This window comes from Myxine glutinosa, chromosome 1 (genome assembly GCF_964187855.1).
Source record: "Myxine glutinosa chromosome 1, kmMyxGlut1.1, whole genome shotgun sequence".
Classification (NCBI taxonomy): domain Eukaryota; kingdom Metazoa; phylum Chordata; class Myxini; order Myxiniformes; family Myxinidae; genus Myxine; species Myxine glutinosa.
This window is the reverse complement of record NC_136261.1, coordinates 410,185,078-410,211,475: the sequence shown is the minus strand read 5'-3', so window position 1 is coordinate 410,211,475 and position 26,398 is coordinate 410,185,078. Positions and strand designations below refer to the sequence as shown.

Below are 26,398 nucleotides of genomic sequence, written 5' to 3'. Positions count from 1 at the left end.
GCGGCGCATCAATGTCATTACATTGAACTTTGGTGCTGATATTTTAAGAACAATGTTATCTTATATTAAATGAACTCGATTTAAACGGGAAAGTATCGACAATACAGTACTAGTCTCGACTCTCGTTCTCAAAGGAGGAGACCCCACGCCCCCGAAGCCGTCAATCGAAATTTTGTGCCCAGGTCGCGTCGGTCTGTGTGACGCATTTCCTGTTTTCGAATGAACACGTGACTGCCCTGAAGAGAAGATGGCGACGGTAATTCCTCAGGCCGGAGTCAATGGGGAGGGGTGGACGATGTGCACAGAGACAGACTCATGCCCGATCCGCAAATCAACGAAGAGGTAAGTTACAGGTACATACAGGTAAATGGGCGTTCAGTGGAATTTACGTGTTGTGGACGATGCTGTTCATGCCTCCATATGATGTGTGTGTGTGTGTGTGTGTGTGTGTGTGTGTGTGTGTCGTATATATATATATATATATATATATATGTGTGTGTGTGTGTGTGTATATTTGTATACAGCATGTGTGTGTGTGTATATGTGCATACAGCATGTGTGTGTGTGTATATGTGCATACAGCATGGCCATGTGTGTGTGTTTCTGAATTCTGTGCATACAGCATGTGTGTGTATCTAAATACGTGTGTGTGTGAGACTGTGTGTGGGTGTGTGTGCTGTGTGTTGTGTGAGAGAGAGAGACTGTGTGTGGGTGTGTGTAAATACGTGTGTGTGTGTGTGTGTGTGTAAATACGTGTGTGTGTGTGTGTGTGTGTGTGTGTGTGTGTGTGTGTGTGTGTGTGTGTGTGTGTGTGTGTGTGTGTGTGTGTGTGTGTGTGTGTGTAAATACGTGTGTGTGTAAATACGTGTGTGTGTAAATACGTGTGTGTGTGTGTAAATACGTGTGTGTGTGTGTAAATTTGTGTGTGTGTGTGTGTGTGCAAATACGTGTGTGTGTGTGTGTGTGTGTGTGTGTGTGTGTGTGTGTGTGTGTGGTGTGTGTGTGTAAATACGTGTATATGTGTGTTTAGATACGTGTGTGTGTGTGTATGTATGTATGTGTGTGTATATATGTGTTTGTGTGTGTATGTGTGAAACGAGATGAAAACGAAAATGAAATGAAATGAAATGATCATTATATCAGAAATGAAAAAACGAGATGTGTGTGATGATTCACATTTCTTTTGGTGAGGCTTCTCCCGCTGATTTGTCATGATCTTTTGGTGGAAAATCCACCATACTGTTTCTCATATAATTATATGTTTATTCTTTGTTGATGTGATTTTAATGTGTTTGTTAAACTACATTTATATGATATTTTATGTTTGTTCAACTACATTTCAAAGCATGAAAACCACAAACGATATAATTAATTGTACAGTAACGGCTAGATGTTACAAGTTAAAAGAAACTAAAGAATTAATTACATGTAAAACCTCAAATATAGTTTACCTATTGACCTGTAGCAAATGTGCGATCCAATATGTTGGTGCATCGATGGGTTGACTGACTGCCTGGACGCAACTGAGGTTGTGGATCTACTGATGTACCATCTATTGATGTGGATCCATGATCGAGGTTGTGGATCTACTGATGTACCATCTATTGATGTGGATCCATGATCGAGGTTGTGGATCTACTGATGTACCATCTATTGATGTGGATCCATGATCGAGGTTGTGGATCTACTGATGTACCATCTATTGATGTGGATCCACGATCGAGGTTGTGGATCCGCCGTTTGGAGAGGTCCTGGGCTGAAAGGATCGAAACCTCGAGGAAGAACGGTGCCCAGCTGATGATCCATGCAGTCGGGAAACTAGTCAATTGCTTACGCGTTAAGGTTCTTGCTTTCGGTGGAGAAACTATGTTTGAGGTTTGCAATTTAAATAAAGTTGAATATGGGATGTTGTGAAATTAACATCATTTACAACAATCCTTTAAATTATTTAAGTTTAGGAACAACCGATACTGTACAATTAATTGTGTGTGTGTGTGTGTGTGTGTGTGTGTGTGTGTGTGTGTGTGTGTGTGTGTGTGTGTGTGTGTGTGTGTGTGTGTGTGTGTGTGTGTATACAATATATGTGTATGTCTGTGTCTATGTGTGAGCCTATTGTTTTTGGAAATTATTTGCAAGGTGAGTTAGGGATATTTTTTCAGGTTTGTTGTGTTCATCTTTGTTTACAAATTACCTCCGATAGTCTGTTGAGCATTTCACATACTCTGCTAGTCCTAAACTCGTCGCTCTGTGCACCTGGTGGAGTTACATCGGGTTACCTTGCTGCTGTCCCCTTCTCATCTCGGCAGGTACATTTTTGGGATGCACTTATTTTTCGGTCTTCTCATCTCAAAACTTGAAGAGTTGAACTTATAAAATGGGTCGTGATGTCCAGGTGTCCGTCTGTCCATCTGTCTGGTCATCCGTGAACCTTTTTTCTATTTTTGCTACTCGCTTATCACCGGGTTGATTGTTCTGAAAGTTCACACATGAATAGAAGAGAGTCGCCCACACAATCGCTCAGGCATCGATTTTTGGATTTCAGCTCATGGAGGCTCTCGGAGGAAGGTTGCCCTCTCAAACTTTGATCCCTATCTGTCCCGTATATACCAACTGATTGCTCTGTAACCCGATGCAGCACTTCTACTCGATGGTCCGCAGAATCGCTCGGTCTCAGATTTTTCGATTTCAGATTAGGGGGCTCCCAGGGGGGTTCCCCCAAATCTCAACCTCAAGAGATGACCGTCAGCCCACTCGGGGCTATTTTTATTTATTGTGAGGAGTTTCCTCATTTTGATATCTAGTTTATTGATTTCTGATTGGGCCAGTTTATTATTCCGTTGCTGTACTGGAACACTTGAACTACTCGTTGGTTTAGGACTTTGATTTTTGTTCCTTGGAGAAAGCTTTGTTTTCAGGATCAGCCTCGTTCTAATTTTGCGCATTCGTTTGTGACAAGGTTGGTCGCCCTCTTCTACTCCGAGTTATCTGTAAGATGCTTCGTTGTCGAGCTCCTGTATTGTTGTACGTAGGTCGATTAAGTTGACCGTTTTTGTTGGTCTACCTTGCACGAATGTGCACTTGACACACCTATCTAGACGAAATTCCATTTGAATGTCGTTGAATAACCGTTTCAATAATTACCTCTGCCATCAAAGGTGGATGGAGTGCATGTTTTCACCTCTGTCTGTCTGTCCGTTTGTCTGTCCTTGAACAAAATATCTCAAAAAGTTGTGGACAGAGTCTGACAATTTGGCAGACAGGTAGCGTATGTGACAAGGACGAAATGATTAGATTTGGTGAAGATCCAGATTCGGATCTGGCTACTAGAATTTTTAAAGTGATTCTTCGCCATTGGGAGATGGGGCCTAAAACGATACATCGCAGGATATCTCAAAAAGTTATAGCTAGGGATTTGGACGAAACTTGTTGGACAGGTTGTGTGTGTAACAAGGAAGAATCGATTCAATTTTGATGAAGATCCAGATCCGGATCGAGCTAGTATAATTTTTTTAAGTGATTCTTCACCATTGAGTGATATGGCCAACCAGGCGGAGGTATGTTCTCTACTGAGTGCCGCTTTAGTTTGTTGTTTTGCCAATTTTTTTTTTTGTATACAACATCGAGGGTCGTGAAAGAGCTAACAATCGCACAAAAAGTCAAACCGACACATAAAATTGAAGGGATTGAAGGGAGTGGGGGAGTTTGTTCCAGAGGTGGGAGAAAAGGGGGAATGAAAGAGTGAAGGTGAGCAGAGAGCCTAGATTTTGGCAGTTTAACCATAAGAGGGTTTCTGGCAGATCTTGTGCGACCTGTAGGAATATTTGGGGGACAGAGCACAGAGAGAGCTGGAGGAGCAAGGCCGGAGAGGAGTCGGTAGAAGACAGAAAGACCACCAACCTGCCTGCGGTGAGTGAGTGAAAGGCCCTCGGAGTTAGCTGCATCGCAGGAGATACCAATGATTCTGAAAGCTTTTGTTTCAACAGCGTGAAGCTGAGCTAGGTGTGAGGCAGGAGCACCGGCCCAGAGGGGGGAACAGTATTCCATTGAGCTGCGAATGAAAGCCATGTATGTGGTGAGGAGCTCAGGTGTGCCAAGGAAGGACTTCGCACGACGGAGGATGCCCAGTCGGCGACTGGCTTTGGAGGCTAGCTTGGAAATGTGGTTTTCCCAAGAAAGGTCATGGCAGATGGTGAGACCCAAAAGCTTGAGCGACAGAACTTCTTGGAGAGGATTGTTGAGAAAGTAGATGGGTGGGTTTTCTAGTCGGTCTTTTCGGAGAGTCATAGCAAGAGTGTGAGATTTGTCAGGATTGAAAGACATGTTCCACTTGTTTGATCAGTCTGTGATTTTGTCCAGGTCTGCAGAGAGTGAGGAGGCTGCAGACTGCCGATCTGAGGAATGAGGAATGGAGCGGCAGAGAGTGTAGTCATCAGCAAAGTGATAGAGAGGATTTTCCAGAGAGTCGGAGAGATCTTTAATGAAGACCAGAAAAAGCACAGGGCCCAGAACACGACCTTGGGGAACTCCAGCCAGAACAGGAAGGGGAGATGAGAGAAATCCATTCAGGGCCACACGTTGACTACGACCAGAGAGGAAGTCCGCAAGCAATGCGTGGAGATTTCCATGGATACCATAGGAGGAGAGTTTGGGGAGCAGAGCTGGGTGTCAGACCTTATCGAAGGCACGTGCTATGTCAAGGGAGACAGCTCTGATTTCCTGTTTGGCATTGAGGACCTCCATCCATTGTTGAGACAGCAGAAGCAACATGTCCAGAGTAGAATGACCTGGTCTGAATCCAAATTGATGATCGGAGATCAAGCTATTGGAGAAGAGGAAGGATTTGATATCCGAAGCAATGATGGATTTCAGGACTTTGCTGACAATTGGGAGCAGGCTGATTGGTCTGTAGTTGCAAGCATCTGTTTTTGCACCTTTTTGGTGTAAAGCAGTTATGTTTTCTGATTTCCAAGATGCTGGCAGATGACCTTGAGCAAAAGAGAGGGTGAAAAGAACAGAGAGAGGGTGAGATAGAGTGGCAGAGCAGGATTTTAGGACCCGTGGGCTGATGCCGTCTGCTCCAGTTGCAGAATCAGAGTTGAGGTTTGACAAAAACTTCTCCACCTTGTCAGGAGAGAAGGACACAGAGTCCAGGAGCAGTTGGGTTCGACTGGATAAGGTGGGAATAGAGAGAGATGGGTTTTGGACACAAGATTTTGAGGCAAACGCAGAGTTGAGGCATTCGGCTTTGTCACGTGCGGTGTCAACTGTGTAGCCATTTGAGGTGAGGGAGGGGATGGAGGGGGAACAAACACGAGAAACGGATTTGACCAGACGCCACCAGGATTTGGAGGAAGGAGACAGGTTTGAGAGTTCATCCTTGAGTATGGAGAGATAGTGCTTCCTGGCACTCCTGAGGGTAGACACACACTTGTTCCGAGCTTGGTGGAAGGAACTGAGATTTCCTTCCGTTGGATTTGCCTTCCAAGAGGCAAAGGCAAGTTGTTTCAGGGCAACTGCCTCACTACAAGATTCAGTGTACCATGGACGGGAGGAAGGGTAAGACAACTGAAGACGAGATGGGATATATCTGTGCATGAGAAAGAGCAGTTTGCTTTGGAAGAATTCCCAGGAAGAATTGATGTCAGAGGCAGTAGAGATGGGAGACCAGTCCAGATGATTGATGGCTGCTTGAAGACCGTGCCAGTCGGCCTGAGCGAAATGCCAGACTCGTCGACGCTGAGGAGGCTCTCTGAGAATGGCCAGAGAGATGTCCACTTTAACAAGCACATGATCAGAAGAACCGATTGGAGCAGAAGAAGAGCAGCAGACATTTGCAGGGAAGTTTGTCATAATCAAGTCTAGAAGAGAAGATACTCCATTGACTGAGATCCGGGTCGGGAAATTTACAGATTGTGTCATTCCAAATGAGTCACAGAAGTCCTTTGCTGAGGTGCCATGGCTGGTGAGAGAGGAACCCACACCCAGCCAGCTGGCATGATGACAGTTGAAGTCACCACATATTAGGAAGAGAGAGTTGGGATGGGTGTATAGAAGTTGGTCCATGTTGTCAGATAGTGAAATGTAAATGGAGTGGAGGTGCAAAGAGGTTTAAATCATCCATGTACAGTCGATGTGTGATGTGTCACCCTTATGGTTTCTTTGGGCGTTATTTTATTGGATGTTCGGCTGCATCCGTGTCCTTCCTCATTAATAAGGTTGTTCAGTGGGTCCAGGGCCAGGCAAAACAGGAGAGGACAATGGCTGTCTTCCTGGAAGATCCCATGACGTATCTTCACTCCTGGTATTTCGATCTTTCTTTTTGAATGCTGTAATATCCATGTGGCATTTCAGAACTCCATTGCTTTCTCTATCATTTTAGTTATTTGGGGGTTGATCTTGTACGTGTGCATGCATTTTATCATCCACGAATGTGGGACACTGCCAAATAATTTTTATCGTCCATCCAGACTGCCGACCATTAGGTTCTTCTGGTTTTGGTTTTCGAGTTTGGTCTTGTTTAGTAGTGGATGGGCTTCTCCTTCTGTTCTGCCTCTCGGCCTCCTTGTGTTCAGTGGTGGTACATCATTTCTGTGATGATTCCCATGAGAGGTTTGTATGTTGTTGGTATTTGTGAGGTAGTTGGGTTTCTTCAGATTTTGGGATGAGGAAGGTGTTGCCTTCTGTGAGCCACTCATCCATTACCTTTTCCTCTTGGATAGGTTTGTTGAATGCTTGGGTGCAGTGATTGTGTGGAGCATATAGTTGTTTTAGCCAGAAGCTTGGAATTCCATCCACACCAGGACCTTTAACGTTTGCCATGTTTTTTCTTTAGTTGTTTCAAAAAAAAAACTTCATCAAATATCATAGGGGGCATTTCTCCGAGATGTTGCTTTTTCTTTTCCAAGTTTCGGATTCCACTCTGCTTCCTTGTTGTGTTGTTTGGAGTCTTCATAAATTAATTTCCAGAAATCTCGTTTTTTTTCAGGAGGACTTTATACATTTTGCTTTTGTTTCCCCAGTTCACGGTACAATCTTTTGGGGGTTATTTTTGAGCATGTTTTTGTTTTCTCCCGTTGTTAACTTTGTCATAGTTTTTTTTAATTTAATTTCCCTTGCTATTGTTACCTCTGCCACAGAAGGTGGGTGGAGATTATGTTTTCACCCCTGTCTATTTATCTTTCTGTCTCTCTATGATCAGGATATCTCAAAAAATTGTGCACGAATTCGGATGAGAGGTTGTTGATATGACTCGGATGAAATGATTCGATTTTGGTGAAGATCTGGATCCGGATACTTGAATTTTTAAAGTGATTCCTCACCAATGAGAGGTAGGGTCAAAAATTATATACTGGATAGCCAATTATATACTCAAAAAGTTATGAATGGATTTGGACGAAACTTGATTGACAGGTTGGGTGTGCGACAAGGACGGATCAATTCCATTTTGACTTGAAGATCCGAAATGATTCTTCACAATTGAGAGATGGTGCCAAAACCGATATGTGGCACGATATTTCAAGTTGCTCGTGAGTTATGACAAACGTGGTGGATGAGTTGGGTCGGTGATGAGAATAAGCTGATTAGGTTTTGCTTAAGGTTTCATGTGTGACTTAGTTTTGTCTTAATGTAATTTTGTTTGTTTATTTATTTATTTTTGATATTTTTTTTGCTCGGCTTCATCCTTCACTTTCTTAAAGGCAGTCTTTCTTATTTACCTTGGTGATAAGTTTATGTATTTCTCCACTTTCGGCAATAAATTCAATCAAGTACGCAAAATGTCATTCCCTCTCTTCAAGCAATAATTATTTTGGATCACAATCTCTCTCTTGTAAGCTTTGGTGTTGTCTTCTTGTGGCAGCCTGATGCATGCACCTCCATTACCCGTCATCCCCTTCCCCCAACCCCTTCCGTTTCTCCCCACCTCTTCGTCATCACCAATTTTTTTGACTTTTTTGTTGTGAAAATCTCAACTGATGGAAGAGTGAGGTGACAGAGGGTAAGAAAACGGCAAAGTCCTGACAGTGTTGGGGGGTGGATCCAACAATAAAGGGAAAGAAGAGAGAGAGAAGAGAAGAGAAGAGAAGAACCAGAGGAGAGAGGAACCGGTAACCTGCAAGTAGGAAGGATAGGTTAAGAAGGGTGAATGCGGAGTAGAGAAGGTTCGCCAGTAAGGTTGGGGATGTGCGGTGAGATGAGGTGAGGTGAAATGAGGTGGTGGTGCACTGTCCGCTTGAAGCCCTTCAGGGAAGAGTGCAATATTTAATTTAACAGCCTCAGGAAAGTTGTTCGGAGGACTGAGAGCAAAGGGAGCCAGAGGAGAGGAGGTAAAACACCGAGAGGACACAGAGCTGCCTGTGAAGTGAGAGGCATGGGTCTTGTGCTCCAACCTCAGCATTATATTAAGAAGAGCTATTTGTTCTTTGTTTGTGCCATTGATGAAAGTTACTATTACGCATAATTTATTCGATGTTCCTCATTGGCTGCATGTCATGTCACGTTTATGTTGGTGTGCATGTTTATTTCGAAAATATACTTCGTCAGTCTGTTAACAGAAGTCACATGGATCCAGTAGATTGCTTCGTCGTTGAACGACCACTTACGTGCACATGCCTTTAAATCGACATTGGCACGTTTGTTGTTGATGTTGGCATTGACATTGAATTTGTAATCCATGTTTACAATGATGAAACACCCAAGGTTTTAGATCCAGGTCACGACAATATCTTCAAACAATGGTATTTGTGTTAACTTTGTCGTCTTGTACAATGGCTCCTTCGTTGTTCATCGTTGAGCGCTCACTCTCACCTCAAAAGCATTGCGTGTTCGAGTAGTACGACTCGCCCCAGGAGAGCGTCGGTCAGCACGTTTCTTTGTTTAACCGGTCCTCGCTCGGAATCCCGTGTACGGGGTTAGTGTACTTGACATTCAAAACGATGCGTTGGAACATTACTTCGTTGAAAATTAAAAAAATCCATCAGCAATGTGATACAAATTGACAACAAAAAGGGACGGACGTAATTTGCGGCACGTGGCGTTTAAAAATATGACGCGGAGTAAATGAGTGAAGCCGAGCACCCAAAAACGAGTGACCCTCAAAAACGAAACGGGCATTGTTCATTTGGAATAATCCAGGTATTTAAATATATCATTTTCACCAAATCGAACCAAGAAAGGATCATTCAATACTGTGAGATTGCGTGATAGTTTGTTTTGTTTCATTATTACTTACGCCACCAAAGGTGGATGGATGGAGGTTGTTTTCGCCCATGTTTGTCTGTTTGTGAACAGGATATCTCAAAACGTCGAGGACGGATTCGGACGAAACGTGGTGGAGATGTTGAGTGTGTGACAAGGACGAAATGACTAGATTTTGGTAAAGATCCGGATCTGAGATTTAAAAAAGTGATTCTTCACCATTGAGCGTGAGGCTAAAACTGATACATAGCACGATATCTCAAAAAGTTGTCGACGTATTCGGACGAAACTTGGTGGATGAGTTGTTTATTTGATAAGAAAAAGGCGATTCGATTTTGGTTCAGGTCCGAATCCAGATCCGGCCTATGAGTGGGATACAATTTTAATGTAAACTGTTCGTCCTGGCGGAGGTATACCCTCTTCGAGTGCTGGTCTTCTTCTGTGTATTTAGGAATTTAAGGAAAAATTTTCTCTTTATCACCGACTTTTTATTGTATACAGGGGTTGTTTTGCATGCAGGTATCTTGTCAAGGTGAAGAATGACTTAAAAAAAATATCTGTTCCGGATCTTCACCAAAATCTAGTTATTTTTTCCTTGTCACACACCCAACATGTCACACACCCAACTTGTCACTTGATCTTGTTGACTTGTTTGTGTCTGAATAACCAAACGTTACACCCTGCTCTCAAATGTTGTGTTTGTGTCCTTCCCCCTCTCACCCCATCTTGTCTACCGCTCCCCTTATTTTGTGTTTCATGTGTCGGTTTGACTTTTCGTGTGATTAATGTTAGCTCCTTCACGAGCCTCGATGTTGTATACAAACAAACAAACAAACAAACAAACAAAAAAAAAAAAAAAAAACAAACAAAAAAAAAAAAAAACACATCTCCACCAAGTTTCATCCGAATCCGTCCACAACTGTTTGAGATATCGTGCTATATATCATATTTGGCCCGATCTCTGAATGGTGAAGATCCTGCATCCGGATCAGAATCTTCACCAGAATCTAATCTATTCTTCCTCGTCTCGTATCTAACATTTCCAACAATTTTTGTCTGAATCTGTCAATAACCTTTTGAGATAACCTGCACACAAGCACACAAACAGACAAACATGGGTGAAAACATAAGCTCGGTCTAATTCCGGTGACCACGGACTAAAAAAGTTCAGTTCCATTGATATAAAACAAAATGAAGTATTGATGATAAAATATAGAACTACTTCCTCGTGCTAAAGAGTTCAAAAGTTCATCATAGGGCAAGATTTTCAAAAAAGCGTCTCCACAAAGCTTTGTGGTACTGTCAGGAGGTTGTCAGGAGGTCGATGTCACTTGAAGTTATTCTGGATTATAACAGCAAGGAGTTTGAGAGACCAGCGGGATATACCATCAATGTCCAGGTGAAGTGGCGATGGTGAATTATGAAGAGATGACATCTGTACAAATGTCCACTTCACTGGGTTCAGCTTCATATCGTATCGGTATCATGACACCAGTCAGTAAGGGAATCATTGTGAGACTGTAGATATTTTGTACCCTGTGGTACACCACATGTTGAGAAATTGAGGTCAAGAGAAGGTGATGTTGAGACATTAAGAAAAATAAAGCTGACTGTTTGACCTAATGACATCATGCTTTATCACAACTGCACAGACTAAAGGGTGATATCATGATATGTATATATGAGGCTGGCAGAATGGTCTGGAGGTACGTACGCACACTCACGCCAATAAGCTGTCAGGCCTGGGTGTGAATCCCGACCCAGGTAAAAACTCTCGTCTTGGTGTTTCACCAGCAGGGTGACTCATCAATGCGGTCCCTCGTATGGACGTTAAACTGGCGTCATGTCGGCCAGCATTCGCTGGTGGACATTAAAGATCCCACAGTGTCGTTTGTGAAGAGGAGGCGAGTTGTCACCTGCATGCTGAACGAATTATAAATTCCTGCCCTAACTATTGCTGAGAAGGCAATGGCAAACCACCTAGCATAACCCTTGCTAATATACTACATCGGCAGCACAGACGCCTTGTAAAGAGTATAGTACATCAGATGTGTGTGTGTGTGTGTTGTGCGCGCGTGCGTGTTGTGCGTGCGTGTGTGTTGTGCGTGCGTGCGTGTATGTTGTGTGCGCGTGCGTGTGTGTTGTTCGCGCGTGCGTGTGTGTTGTTCGCGCATGCGTGTGTGTTGTGCACGCATGCGTGTGTGTTGTGCGTGCGTGCATGTGTGTTGTGTGTGCGTGTGTGTTGTGTATGCGCGTGTGTGTGTGTGTTGTGCATACATGTGTGTTGCGCGTGCGTGCGTGTGTGTTGTGCATACATGTGTGTTGTGCGTGCGTGTGTATTGTGCACGCATGTGTGTGTGTGTGTGCATGTGTGTATGTTGTGTACGCATGTGTGTGTTGTTGTACATACATGTGTGTTGTGCATACATGTGTGTTGTGCGTGTGTGTTGTGCACGCATGCATGCGTACAGTCACGTGAAAAAGTAAGTACACCCCATGTAAAGTTTTGACTTTTTCAACACATTTCAACATACAGTTATTTGATTTTCATTTCAACAATATTGATAGATAACGGTGATATAATATAACAAATATCATGAAACATTTACATTTTGTAGTCCATTGTATAATTTAAAAAAACATAAATGCAAATTTCACATGTGGAAAAAGTAAGAACACCCTTGGCTCTAATAGGTGGTATTGCCCCCTTTGGCAGAAACAACCTCAACTAGCCGTTTCTTATAACTGTCTACCAGTCTCTGACATCGACTGGGAGAAATTTTGCCCACTCCTCCATGCAGAATTCTTTCAGCTGTGCGATGTTTGAGGGGTTTCTTGCATGCACAGCTCGTTTCAAATCCCCCCACAACATCTCGATGGGATTTAGATCCAGGCTTTGACTTGGCCATTCCAGAACCCTCCATTTCTTTCTTTTCAGCCATTCCTTGGTGGATTTACTGGTATGTTTAGCGTCATTGTCATGTTGCAAGGTCCACCTTCGGTTGAGCTTCAACTTTCTGACAGATGGCCTCACATTACCCTCAAGCACCCTCTGGTACAATGAAGAATTCATAGTGGATTCTATGATGGTGAGCTGCCCAGGCCCTGATGCAGCAAAGCTGCCCCATACCATAATATTTCCACCACCATGCTTTACAGTTGGTATCAGGTTCTTGTGGTGAAATGCTGTCTTTGGTTTTCGCCAAACATGTCTTCTGGTACTGTGGCCAAATAGCTCTACCTTTGACTCATCTGTCCAGAGCACATTGTTCCAGAAGTGCTGGTCTCTGCCGAGGTGTTCATTGGCAAACTTTAGTCTTGCCCTGATGTTCTTTCTGGACAGCAAAGGTTTCCCCCTGGCACACCTCCCATGTAGATCAAATTGGTGCAGCCTCTTTCTAATGGTAGACTCGTGCACTTTGACATCAACAGTGGCAAGAGCTACCTGTAGGTCCCGTGATGACATTCTGGGGTTCTTCGAGACTTCTTTCAGCATCTTGCGGTCTGCTCTCGGGCTGAACTTGCTGGGGCGGCCTGGCCTGAACAAGTTGGCAGTTGTTTGGAATCTTCTCCACTTGTAGATGATCTTCCGGACAGTCGAATGATTGATTTCAAATTGTTTGGAGATCTTTCTAAATCCCTTCCCAGACTCGTAGGCATCTATAAGCTTCTTTCTGAAGGCCTCAGAGAGCTCTTTTGATCTAGGCATGGTGACGCCGCACACTTCAACAACAAAGAGCAAACCAAACTAAATGTCTGAGGTTTAAATAAGACAGGTTCCTCCAAGATCCTCTCTAACGATGTTCTAATCATTTGCACCTGAGCTGGTGCACCTGATTCTAATTTTAGGTACTTGAAGTAGTGATAAATGTAGGGGTGTACTTACTTTTTCCACATGTGAAATTTGCATTTATGTTTTGTTAATTTTTGCAATGGACTACAAAATGTAAATGTTTCATGATATTTGTTATATTATATCACTTTTATCTGTCAATATTGTTGAAATGAAGATCAAATAGCTGTATGATGAAATATGTTGAAAAAGTCAAAATTTACGTGGGGTGTACTTACTTTTTCACATGACTGTATGTGTTGTGCGCGCATGCATGCGTGTGTGTTGTGTGCCCATGTGTGTGTGTTGTGTGCGCATGCGTGTGTGTTGTGTGCACATGCGTGTGTGTGTGTGGGTGCTGTATTTGCGTGTGTGTTGTGCGTGCTCATGTGCGTGCATGTGTCTTGTGCGTGCATGTGTTGTGTGCACGTGTGTGTGTGTGTGTGTGTGTGTGTGTGTGTGTTGTGCGCATGTGTGTGTGTTGTGCGTGCGTGTGTGTTGTGCACACGTGTGTGTGTGTTGTGCACACGTGTGTGTGTGTGTTGTGCGCACGTGCGTGTGTGTTGTGCATGCGTGTGTGTTGTGCACGCATGTGTGTGTGTGTTGTGTGTGCATGTGTGTTGTGCGTGTGTGTGTTGTGCGTGTGTGTGTGTTGTGTGTGTGTGTGTTGGGTGTGCGTGTGTGTTGTGTGTGTTGTGCGTGCGTGTGTGTGTTGTGTGGGCGTGTGTGTTGTTTGCGCGTGCGTGTGTGTTGTGTGCGTGCATGTGTGTGTGTTGTGTGCGTGCATGTGTGTTGTGCATGTGTTGTGTGTGTGTGTGTGTGTGTGTATGTGTGTGTGTGTGTTGTGTGTGCGTTGTGTGTGCGTGTGTGTTGTGCACGCATGTGTGTGTGTTGTGCGTGTGTGTGTTGTGCGTGCGTGTGTGTTGTGCGTGCATGTGTGTTGTGTGTGTGTGTTGTGTGCGCGTGTGCATGTGTGTTTGTTGTGTACGCATGCGTGTGTGTTGTGCATACATGTGTGTTGTGCATGTGTGTGTGTTGTGCACGCATGCATGCGTATGTGTTGTGTGTGGTGTGCACGTGTGTGTGTTGTGGGCACATGTGTGTGTGTTGTGCGCACATGCGTGTGTGTTGTGCATGCATGTGTGTTGTGTGCACGTGCATGTGTGTGCACGCATGCATTTTTTGTTGTGTGTGCATGCATGTGTGTTGTGCATGCATGTGTGTTGTGTGTGTGCATGTGTGTGTTGTGTGCATGCGTGTATGTTGTGCATGCATGTATGTTGTGTGCGTGTGGTGTTGTGTTGTGCATGCATGTGTGTGTGTTGTGTGCGTGTGTGTTGTGCGTGCATGTGTGTTGTGTGTGTGTCCGTATTGCATGCATGCATGCACAACAACACACATGCATACGTGTGTGTTGTGTGCGCATGCGTGTGTGTGTGTGTGTGTGTGCGTGTGTGTTGTGTGCGTGTGTGTTGTGTGCGTGTGTGTTGTGCGCATGTGTGTTGTGCGCATGTGCGTGTGTGTTGTGCGTGTGCATATGTGTGTGTGTGTGTGTGTGCTGTATGTGCGTGTGTGTTGTGCGTGCTCATGTGCGTGCATGTGTCTTGTGCGTGCACGCGTTGTGTGCACGTGCGTGTGTGTTGTGCGCACGTGCGTGTGTGTTGTGCGTGCGTGTGTTGTGCGTGCGTGCGTGTGTTGTGCGTATGCGTGTGTGTTGTGCGTGCGTTCGTGTGTTGTGCATGCACATGCACATGTGCGTGTGTGTTGTGCGTGCATGTGGGTTTTGCGTGCGCATGTGCGTGTGTGTTGTGCCTGCCTGCATTACCTGATGTACTTATACAAGTATGTTTGTATTACCAGCGTAAAACGCTGAGGATATTTCTTGTTTGGGGAATGGTGAGGGAGGTCATCTACTTTCTCGGACTCCCTTTGGAACGGTATTCCCTTTTTCCTGTAATGTTCCAATGTAACACTGCGGAGTTTGTCATGGATCCCACATGAACAGCACATTTCATCACAGTGGAGTAAGGAAGCGAATGGAGATCATCATAATCTGCAGGTTCGAGTGTAATGGAGTGGTTTGGATTTGTGGTGCTCTGGATTTGTGGTGTTTGGGATTTAGGTTTGGTGCACATTTTGTGCCGGTTCATCCCCAAATATGTGTTTTCCTGCATGTCATTCCTTCTGGTCTTTCCAGGTGTGGAATCTGCAGCAGATGATCAAACTGACTCGGGAACACCTCACAGCACTTTTGGAGAAATTTGGGGGCGAGCACAACCCCCCTTCCATATACCTGGAGGTGAGTCGGTTCCTTTAATCGTGACTCTTCCCTTTTTAATATTTTACATTTCTGAAGAATACCCTGTTATAATTGCAGATTTTAATTGCATTTTTGCTCAACTGAAGTATGTGTATCATTTGCGAATTAAATGATGTTTGTCAATGCCCAATAATAATGTGCCAATAATGCATAAGAAAAAAAAAATTATATTATTATTATTCTCACAAATGTTTGAGGCTCAACCAAGGTTGAGGGAGTTGTTCCACATTCCGAACAATCCTGGCTGTTCCAAACAGAAGTGTTTTTTGAATAATGGATGAAATCAACAAAACATTGATGGAGGTGTGCTAACCGCCGTGCATCGAGGTGTGCTAACCGCCGTGCATCGAGGTGTGCTAACCGCCGTGCATCGAGGTGTGCTATCCGCCGTGCATCGAGGTGTGCTAACCGCCGTGCATCGAGGTCTGCTAACCGCCGTGCATCGAGGTCTGCTAACCGCCGTGCATCGAGGTCTGCTAACCGCCGTGCATCGAGGTCTGCTAACCGCCGTGCATCGAGGTGTGCTAACCGCCGTGCATCGAGGTGTGCTAACCGCCGTGCATCGAGGTGTGCTAACCGCCGTGCATCGAGGTCTGCTAACCGCCGTGCATCGAGGTCTGCTAACCGCCGTGCATCGAGGTCTGCTAACCGCCGTGCATCGAGGTCTGCTAACCGCCGTGCATCGAGGTCTGCTAACCGCCGTGCATCGAGGTCTGCTAACCGCCGTGCATCGAGGTGTGCTAACCGCCGTGCATCGAGGTCTGCTAACCGCCGTGCATCGAGGTGTGCTAACCGCCGTGCATCGAGGTCTGCTAACCGCCGTGCATCGAGGTCTGCTAACCGCCGTGCATCGAGGTCTGCTAACCGCCGTGCATCGAGGTCTGCTAACCGCCGTGCATCGAGGTCTGCTAACCGCCGTGCATCGAGGTGTGCTAACCGCCGTGCATCGAGGTCTGCTAACCGCCGTGCATCGAGGTGTGCTAACCGCCGTGCATCGAGGTGTGCTATTCGCCGTGCATCGAGGTGTGCTATCCGCCGTGCATCGAGGTGTGCTAACCGCCGTGCATCGAGGTGTGCTAACCGCCGTGCATCGAGGTGTGCTAACCGCCGTGCATCGAGGTGTGCTATCCGCCGTGCATCGAGGTGTGCTCACCGCCGTGCATCGAGGTGTGCTCACCACCGTGCATCGAGGTGTGCCAACCGCCGTGCATCGAGGTGTGCTATCCGCCGTGCATCGAGGTGTGCTCACCGCCGTGCATCGAGGTGTGCTCACCACCGTGCATCGAGGTGTGCCAACCGCCGTGCATCGAGGTGTGCTAACCGCCATGCATCGAGGTGTGCTAACTGCCGTGCATCGAGGTGTGCTAACCGCCGTGCATCGAGGTGTGCTAACCACCGTGCATCGAGGTGTGCTAACCGCCGTGCATCGAGGTGTGCTAACCGCCGTGCATCGAGGTGTGCTAACCGCCGTGCATCGAGGTGTGCTAACCGCCGTGCATCGAGGTGTGCTAACCGCCGTGCATCGAGGTGTGCTAACCGCCGTGCATCGAGGTTTGCTAACCGCCGTGCATCGAGGTGTGCTAACCGCCGTGCATTGAGGTGTGCTAACCGCCATGCATCGAGGTGTGCTAACCGCCGTGCATCGAAGTGTGCTAACCGCCGTGCATCGAGGTGTGCTAATCGCCTTGCATCGAGGTGTGCTAACCGCCTTGCATTGAGGTGTGCTAACCGCCTTGCATTGAGGTGTGCTAACCGCCTTGCATCGATGTGTGCTAACCGCCTTGCATCGAGGTGAGCTATCCGCCTTGCATCGAGGTGTGCTAACCGCCTTTCATCGAGGTGTGCTAACCGCCTTTCATTGATGTGTGCTAACCGCCTTGCATTGATGTGTGCTAACCGCCTTGCATTGATGTGTGCTAACCGCCTTGCATTGATGTGTGCTAACCGCCTTGCATCGATGTGTGCTAACCGCCTTGCATCGAGGTGAGCTATCCGCCTTGCATCGAGGTGTGCTAACCGCCTTTCATTGATGTGTGCTAACCGCCTTGCATTGATGTGTGCTAACCGCCTTGCATTGATGTGTGCTAACCGCCTTGCATTGATGTGTGCTAACCGCCTTGCATTGATGTGTGCTAACCGCCTTGCATTGAAGTGTGCTCACCGCCTTGCATTGATGTGTGCTAACCGCCTTGCATTGATGTGTGCTAACCGCCTTGCATTGATGTGTGCTAACCGCCTTGCATTGATGTGTGCTAACCGCCTTGCATTGATGTGTGCTAACCGCCTTGCATTGATGTGTGCTAACCGCCTTGCATTGATGTGTGCTAACCGCCTTGCATTGATGTGTGCTAACCGCCTTGCATTGATGTGTGCTAACCGCCTTGCATTGATGTGTGCTAACCGCCTTGCATTGATGTGTGCTAGCCGCCTTGCATTGATGTGTGCTAACCGCCTTGCATTGATGTGTGCTAACCGCCTTGCATTGAGGTGTGCTAACTAACCGCCTTGCATCGAGGTGTGCTAACCGCCTTGCATTGAGGTGTGCTAACTAACCGCCTTGCATTGAGGTGTGCTAACCGCCTTGCATTGAGGTGTGCTAACCGCCTTGCATTGAGGTGTGCTAACCGCCTTGCATTGATGTTTTCTAACCGCCTTGCATTGATGTGTGCTAACCGCCTTGCATTGAGGTGTGCTAACCGCCTTGCATGGAGGTGTGCTAACCGCCTTGCATCGAGGTGTGCTAACCGCCTTGCATGGAGGTGTGCTAACCGCCTTGCATTGATGTTTTCTAACCGCCTTGCATTGATGTGTGCTAACCGCCTTGCATTGAGGTGTGCTAACCGCCTTGCATGGAGGTGTGCTAACCGCCTTGCATCGAGGTGTGCTAACCGCCTTGCATGGAGGTGTGCTAACCGCCTTGCATCGAGGTGTGCTAACCGCCTTGCATCGAGGTGTGCTAACCGCCTTGCATCGAGGTGTGCTAACCGCCTTGCATCGAGGTGTGCTAACCGTCTTGCATCGAGGTGTGCTAACCGCCTTGCATCGAGGTGTGCTAACCGCCTTGCATCGAGGTGTGCTAACCGCCTTGCATCGAGGTGTGCTAACCACCTTGCATCGAGGTGTGCTAACCGCCTTGCATCGAGGTGTGCTAACCGCCTTGCATCAAGGTGTGCTAACCGCCTTGCATCGAGGTGTGCTAACCGCCTTGCATCGATGTGTTCTAACCGCCTTGCATCGATGTGTGCTAACCGCCTTGCATTGAGGTGTGCTAACCGCCTTGCATTGTGGTGTGCTAACCGCCTTTCATTGAGGTGTGCTAACCACCTTGCATTGAGGTGTGCTAACCGCCTTGCATTGAGGTGTGCTAATCGCCTTGCATCGAGGTGTGCTAACCGCCATGGGATGCAATGAGGTGACACTTTGGGTGTTAACCCTTCATACCCTTTTTTGTAGTAAACTATCTCTGGTGTAGCTCGATCAACATCCTGTTGAAATCATCGATTGTGCTACCTGTCTGCCATTGTAGATTGACACTAACGTCCACCAGCCGGACGTGTTCTTCATACTTTGTTTTCTGGATGGCGAATTCGATGTTTTCATTGATCTTTATGTACCGTTGATGTTTATTTGCCTCTAAACCTCTGTTCACTCCTGAAATCTCCTTCGCTCAAACTTCACACAATATTTTAATCTCCATCTTCACATCTTGGCATTTGACTATCTGGTCTTGTTCTTTTTCTCCAATGCTCTAGTTGCAATGCAATGCAATGCTTCAAGAGTCACGGCAGAAAGATGTGTTATAATGTGTGTCAATGACCATTGGTGAAACCACACCAACCAATTGTTACCAAAAACAAGTATTGTATTAAGGTCACACAAGTATAACAGCACAAGTACAATATGTTTCAATTGCACCACAAAAATACCATATAATTCCTATGATGGTACGATCAGTTTCTTATTCAATAACTCACTGTGCTCCAAGTGAGCGAAAAGAACATTCCCAAAGTCACTGTCCCGGCACCAAGCCAAAGTCGATCCACGCTCCGGTAATCGCAAGAAAAATGTCGAATCGAGACCAGAATCCAAGTCGGCTGACAGTCAACGCTGCCAAAGAGGCGCAAAGGTGCACCCAAAAGGCGACTGGGAAATCACACCTTCGGGTATGAACGTTCAGCGGCTCCCAAACGGAGAACCACAAATTCCCAATCGAAATCCACGTTACACTCGCAAACCAGGCTAACGGCTGAGTGTGGTGAAATGGCTGGAGCGAGGTGAAAAGGCTGGAGCGATGCGAAATGGCGGGAGCGAGGCGAAATGGCAGGCGGGACCGTACTGGAGGCGTACCTGCTCTCCAACGATTCTCTTCGGAATCAACCGCAAAACCCGACACGCAGGTTTATCTGTCACAGCGATAACAACTCTGTCGCAGGAATCCCTTTCCCAGGAAACCCAAAGTTCGCTCATGACCCCCATTCGCCAGCGTCTCCTCGAGACCTCAAAGCAGCTTGGCTTTTCTTCCCGACCTCACTTGCTCCCCTTCTCGCTTCCTCCTCTTCTTCTTCTGGTTTTCTCCCGATCCGGTTTCTTTTAAAACACTATTTTTTTTACCTTTTGAAAACAGTTATCTCCATTTCACTTAAACGATAACAATAATAGTACATGGAACCAAAAATGCTTACAGTGGATGAAAACCACGACGACGGAAGTGACGAATCCATAACAGGATGGCCTAGATGTACACACACCCACCTCTAAGCTGTGCATCCCCAACCCAGCTATAAACTGTCAGTCCGGTGTTTCACGGGCACGGTGATTCTTCATTGTGTCCTCTACGTTACGAGCCGCTGTTTCTTAATCTTCCCAGTACACGTTCTACATTTTGACTCTATTTCTTTATGGAGGATTCTGCCTCGATGGTTGTGGCTGTAGATGGGCCTGGTCATGTTCTGTGATTAGCAATGCCTGTTTCCTCCTTTTCAGATGACCCTCTCTGAGCCATCAAAATGTTTGCTCTGTACTGACGTCTTTTCCCAACTACTGACTCCGCCCACATTACTTTCTCTGTGTGCACCCGATGTACCTGTTGTTGTTATTCCTCTTGCATTCTGGGAATCTGCTGTTCGTATTCCTCTTTCATGTTCTCCGCTTGACATCTCTGTTTCTGTCATTCCTCTGCTCTACCATTCACAATACTCTCTTAAGGCCTGCTTCTCTACTTTGATCTAGTCTTCCCTGCGTCTGAACCCTCAACCCGACTCCACCGACCATGGCTCCCACACGAAATAGTATGGCTGCCATCTTGGTTTTCTGGTGGACTTAAGACATCAGACGTCTACTGCTGATTATACACTGCCTGGGTTTGTTGTGTCAGATTTTCATTGGCTTTGTTTGGGTTGAGTGTTATTCACGATGAGGGACACCGAAAAATCGAATCGACGTCAAATAAAAGTTATTGGTAAAGTTTAATCAAGCCTGTCAGCACGCATTGTACACGGCTCCCTAAAAATATTAGTGTTACGTAATTTTTGAACAGCCCCATATTAGTGTTGAACAACCTGTGACCGTTTAACAAATCAGCTCATTCTGATGTAACCGTGGCGGAGGCTGTAATGGATGAGAGGTGTCGACTTCATCTTTTAAGAGTGCTTTAAATGAGTGTTTCTCAATTGGCCCGTTACCAGATTTTGTCGCAGTTGGTGAACACAGTGTGGTCCTTCTTCTTTGTGGAGTGTTAGATCAACAAACAACAACAACAGGCATTTTAAGGCCATTTTCCCTGCAAGAGCGGGGGTTAGCCTTGCGGTCCCCATGACAATGTTCTCCATTTTGCCCTATTTTCTGCATCTCCCGTGGTTAACCCCCTTGCCCGCATTTCTTCTTCGACCATCTTTAGCCAAGTCTTTCTCGGTCTTCCCCGTCCTCTACTTCCTTCCACATTCATTTCCATCACTCTTCTCAATCAGTCACTTTCATCCTTCAACACATGAGCAAACCATCTCAACCTTTTTCTCTTCACAGCATCCATCACAGGCTCTATTCCCATCATCTTTCACAATTCATCATTTGTCTTCCTCTCTCTCAACGATACTCCACACATCCACCTCACCATTCGCATTTCCACCCTTTCCAGCCTTCGTTGCTGCTCTACGTTCATTACCCATGTCTCACTCCCATAAATCATAACACTTCTCACACATACAGCATACACCTTTCCCTTCAGCTTCAATGACACTCCCCTCCTCGTCAGCACGCCACTCAGTTCCCGAAACTTCTTCCATGCACATCTCACTCGAGCAACCGTTGCCGAGTCTGATCCACCCTCTCCATTCAGCATGTCTCCAAGGTAACAAAATGTTTTCACACCTTCCAGCTTCACGCCATCTCTAAGATCCAACTTAACATTTCCTCCATCTGCAGCTCCCTCTGTGCACACCTTACACTTGAATGTAGCTGCCACACTGGTTAATGACCCTCTCAAACCACTACATTTTTGATGAACCCACTCAGCGCACATTGTACATTGAATGGAATTCACTCCGACACCCTTCCTGCACACAGCACATGGCCACTTCCCAGTTCTTTCCACCTCACCACATGCTTTACCAATTGCCATCACCTTCGTTTTTCCGATATTCACCTTCAGACCTTTTGTCTCCATACATTCCTTCCACTTGTTCATCTTGTCCTTCAGTCCATCCATACTTTCTGCAATCAACACCAGATCATCTGCATACAACAACTCCCACGGTAAACCCTCCTTTACGTTCTGAGCCAGCACCTCCATCACAGCTACAAATAGTAGTGGACTTAGTACCGACCCCTGATGTACTCCCACCTTCACCTCAAACTCACCACTGTTCCCGTCCTTCGTCCTAACAGCTGTGCGCGCTATTTTGTACATTGCCATCACTACTCTGATCAACCATTCCTCCACTCCTAACTTCCTCAATGCCCATGTCAATACTTGACGTGGAACCCTATCGAATGCTTTCTCCAGATCAACAAACCCAAGAAACAACTTCTTCCTCTTCTCCATATATTTCTCCTGCAACTGCCTCACAATAAAAAGCACGTCTGTTGTTCCTCTTCCTGGCATAAATCCAAACTGCATTTCGACAATCTTCACTTTCTTCCTTATCCTCCTCTCCAACACCCTTTCCAATACCTTCATTCCATTCTCCAATAACTTTATCGCTCGATACGAGCCACAGTCCAGAGGGTCACCTTTCCCCTTGTATAGAGGGACGAGGGTACTCAGTTCCCAATCACTGGAATGCGGCCTTCTTTCACCACCAGATTACAGATCTCTGTCATTCTCTTCACACCCCAACTTCCTGCTGCCTTCAACATATCTCCCACAACTCCCGTCGGCCCTCCCGCTTTTCTACTCTTCATTGCTTTTATCGCTTCCTCAACTTCCTTCTCGGTTATCTTCTCTGCCGGTCCTAAAACTGGGTTACTCTCTATGTTGCCATCCCATTCATTCTCTGTATTCAACAGTACTTCCGTATATCTTTTCCATCTTCCTTTAATTCCATCTGTGTCCACAACGATTTGTCCCACTTCATCCTTCAAGCAGCTCACCCACATCACATCACACCTCTCTTTCGCTATCTGCTTTGCAATCCTGAAGACCGCTCTCTGACCCTCTTCCAAATCCAAGCGTTCTCCGAACATTTTCCTACATGCCTCCTGTGCCTTTGGTACCTCTTTCTTTGCAGCCTTCTTGGCTGCCTTATAACTATGTGGAGTGTTAGATCCTCCATGCATAACAGGTGTGATGTTTGTGCACCATTCTGCATCTCTCCGTCCATTTTAGATGTTGTCATGTTTAAACTGCGTTTCCACATGATGCTCTTTTCGTCATCAACTTCAATGTGCGTTCATCCATCCTTAAGGACTCCAGGATCTTACTACATGGGAATGAATCAAATTCCTTCCTGTAATCTGCCCAGGAGATTGATAAATTGGTTTTCCAGGCAATTATAATCTCTGCATCTGATCTTCTCCATGAGCAGCTGATCTTATCTTACTCTTGTGTTCCTCCAGTTGCCCTTTGGTTCACCTGTCATGGCCATATTGGCTTATATACCTGTCTAATAGTTGTTCTTGCTAAGATGGACCTGTGAGATGCTTCCGTGTTATTGGCCTGTGGATTATTACTATTCCTGAGGATAAAGTGTGCGTGCCCGCAATCAGCCAATCGGGTGTTCCTTTATCAACAATGTCCTGCATGCTGATTGCCATCCTTGAATGCAGTTTAGTGAGCCTTTTCAGACAGGAAGACATGAGCTTCAAAATGTACTTGTGGCCGCTTTTATTTCCATTATCCACTGTCTTGTTGTTTTTACCCCGCGTGCACCGAAAAGCGGGGTTAAGCAATTGGGTCATTTTGTCTTGTCTGTTTACAAACATCGGTTTATGATCGAGGAACAACTTGATTTCAATGGAATGTTACATTTTGGAACCTGCTGTTTGGATCATTTCAATGGAACCTGCTGTTTAGCAGCACTTTGGCTCTGAATTTAAATTTGGCCTGACCGCACATGCACAGAGAGGAGTGAGATAATTGTTTGATTTTTCTGTCAAACAAAAATGAAAATCATTTCAAACAGTAAACTCTGTCGTGCAAAATTGTCGTACATTACCCCCATTACATCAGCACACCTCGAAAATCATTCCAAAGCATAAGACGCATCAACAGCGGTAAACGTCCGAAAAAGGTTTTGTTCAACAACCTTTAAAATATTCATTTTATTTCATTTTCTTTCAAGGTGTGCTAACCAGCAGCGTTTTCTTTTTGTTTAATCGCTCGCTCAGTTTTATTTTTGTTGAATAAAAATTTTCAATTTTAAAAAATTCAAATTCATTCTTTTTGTTTAATTCCTCACTGACTGAGTTTTCTTTTTGTTTAATCACCTGCTGCTTGTGTTTTTATTTTTGTGTAATCACTTGCTGATGGGGTTTTCTTTTTGTTTAATCACTCGCTGAAGGAGTTTTCTTTTTGTTTAATCCCTCAGTGATGGGGTTTTATTTTTGTGTAATCACTTGCTGATGGGGTTTTCTTTTTGTTTAATGACTTGCTGAAGGAGTTTTCTTTTTGCTTAATCACTTGCTGAAGGAGTTTTATTTTTGTTGAATCACTTGTTGACGGAGTTTTCTTTAGTTTAATCTCTCACTGACGGAGTTTTCTTTTTGTTTAATCACTTGCTGAGGAGTTTCTTTTGCTTAATCCCTCGCTGACAGGGTTATCTTTTTGTTTAATCCCCCACCGACGGGGTTTTATTTTTGTTTAATCACCTGCTGCTTGGGTTTTTCTTTTTGGATAATCATTTGCTGATGGGGTTTTCTTTTTGTTCAATCACTTGCTGGTGGTTTTTTTTTTTTTTTTTTTGTTTTTTTTTTGTGTATACTGAATCGAGGCTCGTGAAAGATTTAATCCCTTGCTGAATGAGTTTTCTTTTTGTTGAATCACTTGCTGCTGGGGTTTTATTTTTGTTTAATCACTTGCTCGAGGAGTTTCTTTTTGTTTAATCACTCACTGAAGGAGTTTTATTTTTGTTTAATCTCTAGCTAATGGGGTTTTCTTTTTGTTTAATCCATCACTGATGGGGGTTTTTTATTTAATCCCTCACTGATGGTTTTTTTTGTTTAATCCCTCACTGATGGGTTTTCTTTTTGTTTAATAATTCGCTGAAGGAGTTTTCTTTTTGTTTAATCACTTGCTAATGGGGTTTTCTTTTTGTTTAATCAATCACTGTTGGGGTTTTCTTTTTGTTTAATCAATCACTGTTGGGGTTTTCTTTTTGTTTAATCCATCACTGTTGGGGTTTTCTTTTTGTTTAGGTTAGGACATCACGTGCAGAGTTTTTACTTGTTTCTATTTTTTTGCCTATCCCTTGCGGAGAAAATTTTGTGGTCCTTGCCAGTCAAGTTTATTTTTTAGCAACTTTCCTCAGTTGCTCAACCGCGTACATTAATTTTCTGATGGAAGCTAATGATTGTAATTTATATATTTGAAGCACATGGTTTTTATTAAACTCCTATGATCTCCATGTCTACATTTCATAGCAATTTAAACATTGTTTATGGAACTCTTCACCTGTGTTTGTTTTACCGCAATCCTCACGATGCATTGTGTGTACCACCTACAGGCCTACGAGGAATATACCAATAAGCTGGATGCGTTGCAGCAAAGAGAACAGGAGCTGCTGGATTCTATTGGTAACGACGATGACGATGATTATGATGATGAGGCTTGCCTTTCTGACCTTGGCTGCTCCTCCAGTCGAAGTGCTGCCGGGCAGGTTGCCCCACTCAGAGAAGGTTTTCCTGTGGCTCCTCACTCTCCACAGCGCCCCATCGTCCGTGTTTTCCTTCCCAACAAGCAGAGGACTGTGGTGGGTCTCCCCCTATAGCTGGTTATTGGAAAGTTCAGTTTTCTCCATTATTCATTTGGTTGATTTTGTTTTCTGGTTCCCTCAGGATTTATAAAATGCCTTCTGAAAGTTTAGAATCTAGATATATGATATCCACTGCACTTCCCTCATCCATCCAATCAGAAACTACTTCATAGAACACCAATGCATTTGTTAAACATTATCTCCATGTACAGTCATGTGAAAAAGTAAGTGCACCCCATGTAAAGTTTTCACTTTTTCAACATATTTCAACATACAGATATTTGATCTTCATTTCAACAATATTGATAGATAAAGGTGATATAATATAACAAATATCATGAAACATTTACATTTTGTAGTCCATTGTATAATTTAAATAAACATAAATGCAAATTTCGCATGTGGAAAAAGTAAGTACACCCTTGGCTCTAATAGGTGGTATTGCCCCGTTTGGCAGAAACAACCTCAAGTAGGCGTTTCTCATAACTGTCTACCCGTCTCTGACATCGACTGGGAGAAATTTTTGCCCACTCCTCCTTTGAGAATTCTATCAGCTGTGCAATGTTTGAGGGGTTTCTTGCAGGCACAGCTCGTTTCAAATCCCCCCACAACATCTCGATGGGATTTAGATCCGGACTTTGACTT

At 45.1% G+C, this 26,398-nt stretch overlaps 1 protein-coding gene across 1 annotated transcript in view; it reads left to right on the top strand.

Annotated features, from left to right (window-relative positions):
• The first annotated feature begins 217 nt into the window (after positions 1–217).
• LOC137416462 (serine/threonine-protein kinase B-raf) overlaps positions 218–26,398 on the top strand; it is a 70,532-nt gene continuing 44,351 nt past the window's right edge. Inside the window, exons 1-3 of the mRNA XM_068102061.2 lie at positions 218–342; positions 15,225–15,326; positions 25,505–25,750. Coding sequence (XP_067958162.2) covers positions 316–342; positions 15,225–15,326; positions 25,505–25,750 — 375 coding nt within the window. The 5' untranslated portion in view covers positions 218–315. The remainder of the gene's footprint in view (positions 343–15,224; positions 15,327–25,504; positions 25,751–26,398) is intronic.